The sequence below is a fragment of the Haemaphysalis longicornis genome, unplaced genomic scaffold (assembly GCF_048455015.1).
Source record: "Haemaphysalis longicornis isolate Haplotype H1 unplaced genomic scaffold, Haemaphysalis longicornis Haplotype H1 scaffold_1, whole genome shotgun sequence".
In the NCBI taxonomy this organism is placed as follows: Eukaryota; Metazoa; Arthropoda; class Arachnida; order Ixodida; family Ixodidae; genus Haemaphysalis; species Haemaphysalis longicornis.
Window position 1 is genome coordinate 379,011,239 of NW_027526203.1, and position 9,459 is coordinate 379,020,697.

Sequence of the window (9,459 nt, forward strand, 5' to 3'; positions counted from 1 at the left end):
TTTTTGTCTTTTTCCTCCATTGTAAGTCTACTTCATTCACCATCTTGAAGCAAGACATTTGCGTGCACCTGGCCGTGTTGCCTATTCTTTTTTTGGGAGGGCTTCTGATAAGACGAACACATTATTATGATCCCTTCGAGTTCGTCTTAATGAGAGTTCACTGTATATTTAGCTTGTTCGGGCCTAGCTGACACTTTTATGAACTTCATACATGTGGTGCTGTCACCACGCTGCTTCTACAAGTTGTACAGCCAGCCAAATTGTATTTTTTGGCGTTCTGTCAGTCTAAATATTCAAGTAATTCTAACTGTCCACACCGACCATGCCAGCTTGTTGTATGTCTTTCTTTTCCTGCATTTATTCCAATTAAAGTTATTGAATGTTTTCCCGGCATGCTGGGATCTGTATGGAATGAGTTTTTATTACATCTGGAGCATGCCCGCTGAATGGTCGATGCGTTTTCTGTAACTGCCTGATTTTCTTTTATCTAAGCGTAGCTCCTCTACAAGTCATGTCATGCTTAATAAAACTAAGAGGCAAACTTAGTGGTTTTTGTTACTCCCCCTATCACAAATTTGCTGCGAATTCTGAAATAACAGCATTCCTTGCATTCACAACATGTAGTCTGTCCCGATGCAATATTTCCCGCCCACAAACTTCCTCTGGTGGGTTTTTGGTAATCAGTGAGTCTGGCAGCATAACGTTTCTTTTGAAAGAGTTAAGTACTGGCAGAGTTGGAAACACCCGAGTATGCATGGTAGCATCAAAGTACTATGATGCAAGTCAATTATAGAGGGAAAGATCATTTTGCCTTGTGACATTCATGGATGTCAAAATTGGCTTTTATAACTAGTAGCTCTCAAAGAATTGTTCTGGACATTGCATATTTCGCCTGGTTTGTGTACATATTGCTTAATTAAGAAAGGGAAAAATGCAAGTGCCGTCCTTGTGCTGTTTCCAAGCTATCTGAAGTGCTCAAAGCTCTGGTTGAGAAAGCCGATTTGTGCAGACTGCTCGCAATACTCGGGCGTCAGAAAGTCTGAACTTTTGTATTTCAAGTCTTGTGCTGCCTGGTTGTCTTAGGTTCAGTTATCCCGAATTATTCCATTGTTTAATGCTCTGTGACTAACAGTGAGTGAGAAAATATTGTGTATGAGTTCGTTTTGTCTGGTGAAAATTTTGCGAGATCCGGGTGATGGAAAATAACCAGGACTGTAGAATAATTGTGCCTGTAAGTTGCAAAATTTATTTCTGGCACAATCTGCTGTCCATAATTTTCCATCCTGAGTAGGCCCCAAGGAGATGTTGCACCTATTGATGGAACAGTTGATTTTCAAGCTGACATGGTAATGAATCATCAATAGGCATGTAAAAGGAGTAGTTTGACAGGCACATTTTGCTTTCTTGGTGACAACCTCCCCTTATTTGTGGCAGAACTTTTTAAAGAGTGCTGCACAAGTCGGAATATAGGTCGAGCCGGAATATAGGTCGACCTCCTTGCCTTGTGGCTGAGAAATTGGAAAAAAGAAATTACGTACATATTACCATGTTATTGAGGCTATAAGCACTTTTTTTTCGTCTAAGGTTACTCATTAGAGCTTTCTGAAATCTTGTCGGACGACTGCCTTTGCCTGGCTGTCTCCCACACAGCCAGTCGTCTTTGGCGCAGTCCGGGAAATTGCTTATGGAGCACTTCTTAAACACTCGCAAGACTACGTCATCAGTAAGAGACCGCCATGAGATTCAGTTTGCGCAGGCAGCCAGCAAACGTCTTGGTGTTTTCCTCGGCCATCCATTCGTAGAGACGTCACACAATGCTTGCTGACAAAAGTGGCCACCTTGTCCCTCATTTCCAGGTGCACAGCGCAGCACCCACAAAATGAGGTCTTCCGAGCGTTGCATACCAAGAGTTGCCCCTTCAGCTTACGCCAGTAGCATGCACTCTCCTCAGTGGCGCTGCACTGGTCCTAGTCCGACATGTTGCCGTTGGCTTGGGCATACTACCGTATTTTCTCGCATATAACCCGCACCCCTAACTTTGAACTCCCCGAAAAAAGAAAAAAAATCCTCGTGTATAACCCGCATGCTTACCTAAAAAAAACTGGTCTAGGAAGTCACAATTGCACAGTCACAATCTCGTTTACAGGTGAACTTTATTTCGAAATGATCGCCGCAACGTTCTCAGCGCCGATTCCGGTTCAGTCAGTTCAGTCAATCATCGCCAGACTCGCCACTGTCGCTGCTGCCATCCGAGGCTTCGTCGCTGCTCTCAAAGACGCAGTCGTCTTCAGTGCTATCTAAGGAATTGCTGATGGCGCACTTCTTGAAGCTTTTGCGCACCATGTCGGCCGGAATCGCCCCCCACGCATCCAGGATCCACTGGCACAGCAGCGCAATGTCTGGCCTCCGCACGCGTCCCGTCGGTGTGAGGGCATAAAGGCCGTCGGCCATCCATTCGGCATACAGCCGCTTCATGTGCGCCTTGAACGGCTTATTTAGGCACACGTCCAGTGGCTGGAGCATGGAAGTCATGCCACCGGGTATGATCCCGAGGTCCGTGCGGTTGTCGGCGAGGCGCGCTTTCACTGCGTCAGTGCAGTGGCCTCGGAACGAGTCCAGCACCAGCATCGACCGCCGTGCCAACATGGCTCCTGGCCTTCTCTCCCAGATCGTGCGAAGCCAGTCACCGACGAGGTCACTATTCATCCAAGCGTTATCTTCGGCCCGCACAACAATCCCTGGTGGCAGCGGGGTACTGGGTAGCGTTTTGCGCTTGAAGATTACATACGGGCGCAGTTTGGTGCCGTCCGCCAGAGCGCACAACATTACGGTGCAGCGCAGCTTGGTGTTTCCGCCCGTCAGCACGCTCACAGATTTCGAGCCCTTTTTCTGCAAAGTGGTGTCCATGGGCATCTCGAAGTACACGGGCGTTTGGTCGGCATTTCCCACCTGGGAGAGCAAGTAGTTGTGCTCCTTCCTGAGCCCGATGGCGTAACGTTGATAGTTCAACAGCTTCTCCTCGTAGGCGTTGGGAAGCCGCTGGCACATGGTCGTTCGCCGCCGCATCGAAAATCCGTGCCTGGCCATGAATCGCTGGAGCCATCCACTGCTCGCACGAAACTCGCGTGGGATGTTCATCTCCCGGGCCAACCTCAGAGCTTCCATCTGCGCCATCTCCGTGGACACAGCGTGTCCACGACTCCTCCGCTCCTCAATGAATTTGACAAGCTGCGTCTCAAGAAGGGGGTACGCGCCAGTCTTCGGGCCGCGAAATGCTCGCTTCTCCTTGTGTGCACTTTCGAGAGAGGCCTTTTTTTTTCGCCAGTCGCGAATGCAGGACTCGTCGACGTCGTGCTTTCTCGCAGCAGCTCTGTTACCGATTTCCTCCGCAGCAGCTATGATCTTCAGCTTCTCTTTCGCGGTGAAAGATTGACGCCGAGACCCACTCATGGTGCCTCACCAGACAAGGCTGACCAACGGTGCAAACTGGCCACACCTGAGTTGGGGGCCCAACAACTTCGCTACAAAGCGCACGCAGGTCACCGCAACAGACGCTTTTGACCAAACCAAACAAAGCATGTGAAAAGTCCGAATAAACACGCTATGTAGGGGATCTGTCTATGGCCTGTGTTGGCGTCTTATTGGCATTGCACCTGATGATGACGATGGAGATGCGGACTGCATGGCAGGCCGTGCATTGCCGTGAAGCCGACCTCTGCTTCCAGAATATTCGCAGATAACCCGAACCCCCACTTTTCGGACGATTTTTTTCAATTTTTGGTGCGGGTTATATGCGAGAAAATACGGTATACAACGTTTCTTTTATTAAAGGCTGTTGTAAACTGGTTCTAAATGCCTGAACTTATCTTGAGCAAGAAGAAAATAGCACACACATGGTCACTGACGAGAGAACCAACAACAACAAAAAAAAAGGCAGCGAGTCCGATGGATGTCGGTGGCAGTGGTGCATTTTCAGTTTGGATGAGCCCAATGGGCAGCCTGGTTGCCAGATGCCAACTAACATTATGCGAATGACCGGTATATAGGTTGAGGGGTGACTTTCTGGCAAATCTAAAAAAAATCTCGACCTATATTCTGACTTATACAGTACATCTATAGTTGTAGTGCTAAAGAGAAAAAGGCATGTCAGTCAGTCAGCATGTCATAACAGATATTTTGCCTGAATTTCTCGTTGGACCAATTTTATGCTCATTATGGGGATGATTTACAGAACGTGCAAAAATTAAGTTCTTGTTGGAATAAGATTATTTGTGTACTTTTACTGTACTTACAAATGTACAGGTCAACACTAATATACCACGAAAAATCCCAGGCCATCTCCACTGAAGTGAAACCTGGAGAGGAGCGAAGCATGCAGTGTATAAGTTTATTCCTGGCGCCTTGGCACTTTTGCCAACAGAAATGAAACCGTTGTGGGGTAGAGGTATATACAGCTTTGCTGTAAAAGTCTCGTGTCTGTGAAGCACGCAGCGTTTCAGCGCGAGGAGTAAACGAGTGTCTTAGGGTTTTTTTTTAGTACCCCTTACAAAGCATTTCAGCGCGATGCAATGTCCCGGTATTTTTTTAGTACGTGTTACGTTCTAGCGCAAGGCTAAACGAGTGTCCCGCTGTTTTAGTACCGTGACTACATGAGACGACGGTTACGACGGCGACATGAGACGCCGACAGCCCCTAATACCGAGCAAGTGCCCCTGTCAATGTGGGGATAGTTCAGGGAATTTTGGGGAGGGGACCCTTGTTTGGAACTGCCCCATAATTCAAACTGGCGGTGTGGAAATGTTAACCCCCCTTACCTCCACCCCGCAGAAAAAGAAAAAAATAATGCAGTGCATTGGAGAGACACACATTTTTAATGAAGACAAAGAAGACTGCAAAGCTCCTCTTGGCACAACCAATGTTAGCAATTCGCACGGTGTTCTCGCCAACCACGTTGTTGGTCCTGTCAGCCAGAGAATCCATTCTAACCATCATCTAGTCCATTTTTGAGGCGGTGAACAAGCTTACTCGGGGCGTGCTCAGAGGGCGTTCACAACAGAGTGAAAGGCCTTTGTTGCCTCTGAGAAATCTTCCAGTGTTCTCTGGCTTTTGTTAGTGGCACGATGCATTCTAATGCCAAACAGCTGTTTCTATTGCTTGATGTTCTGGCTCAACGTAACAAAATTAGTGAGCTGCAAGCTGTGTGCTATATATAACTCTTTCATTACCACGCCCATGTCAAATCGATCATCGGTGATCGATGCTTTATATTGCGAATTTAGACGTGTCTTAGTCATTTCTCATACACCTAACGTGCCCCAGTGGTTAGTCCAGGCACTGCCCATTTAAGAATAAGTTTAAATTTTCCTGCTACGGCGACATTGTGATTTTTGACGGCATTTTTTGCCAGCTTAGGTGTGTGTGTTTTTGCAAAAGGGGATGTGGCTGTGCACTTGACAAAAAAGCATGCCACTCGTAGTTTTGCGGAATTACCATCAATTGTTTTTATCAAAAGGCTCCTAGCAAGTCAAATAACAATTTATGTTGCCAGCTTTGTAATCCGACAGCGTTGAGAGGTGATAATTACCTGAAAATGACACCAGCTGTTCACTAGTGATCTTCGGTTCGGAGAAAGGGTAGCTTTATTCTGCCAAAGCTTATTTATGATGGTCCCCTGCGGGTCTAACAAGTGGACCTGACATTTTCAGCCAGTTTCCAGGCAGTTTCGTTTCCATACGAGGGTATTTCCGGAGGTCTAGTGTCACTTCTTAGTAGAACCGTCCATTCTGACAGTCTCCAACATGCTTGATATTATTTCTTTTTGAAAATGTTAGGTGGCGCTGCACTGTAGGAGGAGTGCTGCTCTCTATAGCACGACAGCTGCTTTGTGAAAGCTGCTTGCTGGGCATGATTCTAGCGCATCGCACCTTATTCCTGCAAGCAGAGCTACCATAGTGAGTCAGAAAATGATAATGAATAGTAAATGAAAGTTCTGATGAGTGACGATCGGAACGTCCACAAGCATCCACCACCGAGTTTGGTTTTCAACTCCAAGCGAATTTCTTTGCATCGCTTGCTTGCTTTGAATCTTGTGCTGCCGTAATCATTGACAAGGTATTTTTACATCACATGGGGACTAATTGGTGTCTTTAATAATGTCAAACCACGAGATTTCTTCCTAAGAACCCTCCAAAATTGCGTAATTTGAAATAGAGGTTGGGCTTCACCACAAGGCACAGCACCTCGCGTGCTGGCATTTTCATTTATATCTGACAAATTGTTGCAAGCAAATCAATTTTTTTTCTAGGGAAGGTTTGTTTTCTATACACAACTTTCTTTTTTTTTTCTTCAATGCCTGAACAAAAATATTGAATTTTATAATTTGTTTCACAATCATTATAAATGAAAACATTATTAAAACCGGTGTCTTTGGAAAGGCCGTCGAATCATCTGCAATTTATGTCACTGCAATACACGCCTAACCAATATGTTTATCACAGAAAAAATGTTTTCATAGACCTCAGTCAATTTCCCGCGGTAACGAAAGAGTTAAACAGCTTGTTCAGAAAGAAGCTGGTTATTAACAGGACGCCCTGCACTTCTTTCTAGTTCACGAAATTTAGAAAGTGTGCCATCCACTTCTTCACTGAACACCGTTGCTCAATTTTCACCAAAGCTTGGCCTTGCCAAAGTTCTGCTGCAGCAAACTCTTGTACTTTTTATCCTGCTCGCATATCCTCTTTCGAACTTAACCAAAGTGGCGAGATGTCGCGTGCATGTTTTTTTATGGTGTGGCGATGACATTCCACGACTTCAGTTTTTTTTCTTATCTGTATACGAATGCATGTCATGAAGTCACAAGCACATTTGACACTGTCAGATGACAATAACAAAATGGCGAGCATGTGCAGAATTCAAGGTAGGCTGTGTGTTCTTAGATTGGATTTTGGAGTAGACAAGAGGGTGGTTAGAAGTGTTCCTGGCCGGTTTCGTTGGTTTGGGCCATCAGAGAGTGGTTGGGAGAGGAGGGGTGTGGCAGGGGGGGGTGCTTGTTCGGTAGTTCGTGAAAACTCGAAATATACTTGGATTATGGGAGGAGGGTGCTTGCATAGGTGGGGGCGCTTGATTGGTATTTTATGGTAAATCAACCCCCACCTCCTCCACACAAAACCTTGGAAGGGAGAAAATAATTCCGCTACTTGACCCACCTGTAGGTCATCTGCACAATTTTTCAAATTCAAAAGTAGGAGTAAACTCTCATCTTGTAGGTATCATGCATGTGGAGTAGTTGTCTAAAAAGAAGCAGCATTAGCATTTTTTTGGAGGCCAATAGCCGTGTGTTGGACCGCTTATCATTGTCCTCGTACCTTGCGTTGGTTTGTAATTCGTTGAACTTAACTGTTGGCAGCCACGTGCATTTTGATACAAAATACAGTCAATAAATAGAACTAGAACTATGTAATACAGTCAAGCCCCGCAATAACGAAATCCCGCGAGCACGAAATTCCCGCGGCAACGAAATATTTTCAGATCCCTGGCAACCATCCATAGAAGCCCATGTATTTCATATCTCGCAGCAACGAAATGTTTTTGGAAAGTGATCCCACGTTAACGAAATTTGCTGCAAGTCCGGTCAGCACTTTATCTACCGATTTGAGGCTAACAGTGTCCAAAAAGTGCTCAAATGCATTTTTTTCGGACTCAAAGTGTATGAACTCAAAGTTTATGAACTTCTGCCACAGCATGCTTGCATAGCCGCTACCATATTTGTTTACATAAAAGACTGTGCAACAGGCAGCCGTGGAGGCAGCCTCGCAGTGACACCACTAAGGGGCGACACATGGTGACTCACGGCATGTCTCTGGCTTGGGCTAGCGGCTACCGCTGAACAGCGCGTGTGCGTTCGTTGCGTGTGCAGAAATCGGCATGTTTGCTCTCAATAAAACGCGGAAGTTTTTATCGCTACAATATAAGGCAGCCATCATTGCCCAAGTCAGTGGCCCAAGTGGAAGAAGGGGGGATAGTGCAACGAGTTTGGAACCGCCTGCAGCTGGCTCTGCCATTTTGAAAAGCAAGGACGCCACTGTTTAATGGCACACGTGCGCAAAACAAAACATTGGGGGCTGTGAGGTCTAGAAAGGCCATTCTGGACGTCAACAAAGCGGTGCTCGCTCAGTTTTGTGGACAGCCTTGGAACAGTTAGGTGCCACTGTCTGGCAAAGTTCATCACCAGAAGGAGCTGGACTTCGCTTGCATGCTCGTCGGATATACTCGGTGGGGAGGACCAGTGAGAAAAACGTGCATAGAAAGCAAACCCGCAGGATGTCTTGGATGCATTTGGCACAATTTGGGCGTTCTTTAGGCGCGCACGACTAGCAATGAAGCACTTCTTGTAGTGTGAAAGCTAAGCTGTGTAGTTACTGCAAGGTTAGGTTCGCAAAGTAATATAACTGACTTTCGGGAATAAATTTTCAGTTTGCAGGTGATCTTCCTGTTTTTTGTGTTTCATTCTCATTATCATTAAATTCCCACAAAAGCGAATTTTTTTGGATTTCTCAAGTGGTTTTGTTATTGCAGTGTTCGACTGTAATGCAGTGTAATGAATGTGGGTAATAATGCCCACCTTTGTGCTGCCCTGTGTGTTGTTGCATTGCTTTGCTTTTGGGTGCAAGGGCACAGTGGGTTGGGCCTAGCGAGGGAGGCGTCTAACTGTGGCCGGAGGGTGGCCAGCTGTGGCAGTGTCTAACCCATTTGGGGGGTACCGGAAGCCCATGGTGGCCCTCACTCCCCGACAGGGTGCTCAGCGGGCTCCCCGGCTGTCACCGTCATCCTGCTCATCCTGCTCATCTTCGAGGCCCTCCTGTTTGCCATCTTTACCCTGGTTATGTTTGCCTCCCAGCTGCAAGCCATCTGGAATGATGAGACGGTATGTGGCCACACCTCCCTCCCTCAGCCTGAGGGCAGGAGCTTGGTTGGGTGCTGGAACGCTCACGTTGTGTCCATTAATGTCCACTAGACTTCTTGCTCAAACTGTAGCAGGAGCATAGTGGGGGGGCCCTCCTAAACACAAAGAATGTGCAACTAGCACCCAGAACCGTCGTGGACACCGAAAGCTTGCCTAAAACTTTGCCCCCTGGCCGCTCTTCCTGGGAGAGCTAGAGGGCAGAGAGGATTCAGAACTTGCTTGCTTGTGTGGTCTTGTCAGAACTGTAGCGCAGCATAGTATAGAAAAGGAGGTCGCACGGGCAGCAACTGCATGGAGACTTTTTTGTAGCTCTAGAAATAGAAAATAAGTAGTAAATAAGGGTAGAAATATCCTACAGAAATGTGCATACCTCATGTGCATGCATACTTGAACCTCATTCTTATTAACAAACTTTGATTGGTCGTATTGAATTTCAGTGGCACTTGTGCCGTTTATAACAAAACAGCATCAACTATAACAAATAATTTTGCTCACCG

At 46.4% G+C, this 9,459-nt stretch overlaps 1 protein-coding gene across 3 annotated transcripts in view; it reads left to right on the forward strand.

Annotated features, from left to right (window-relative positions):
• Positions 1-9,459, forward strand: part of LOC144155158 (palmitoyltransferase ZDHHC3) — a 38,595-nt gene that overhangs the window by 20,775 nt on the left and 8,361 nt on the right. For 2 of the 3 annotated variants that reach the window (XM_077686439.1, XM_077686437.1), the window contains one exon: positions 8,766-8,923. In XM_077686439.1, coding sequence (XP_077542565.1) covers positions 8,766-8,923 — 158 coding nt within the window. The remainder of the gene's footprint in view (positions 1-8,765; positions 8,924-9,459) is intronic. The other variant, XM_077686438.1, reaches the window with a different exon arrangement.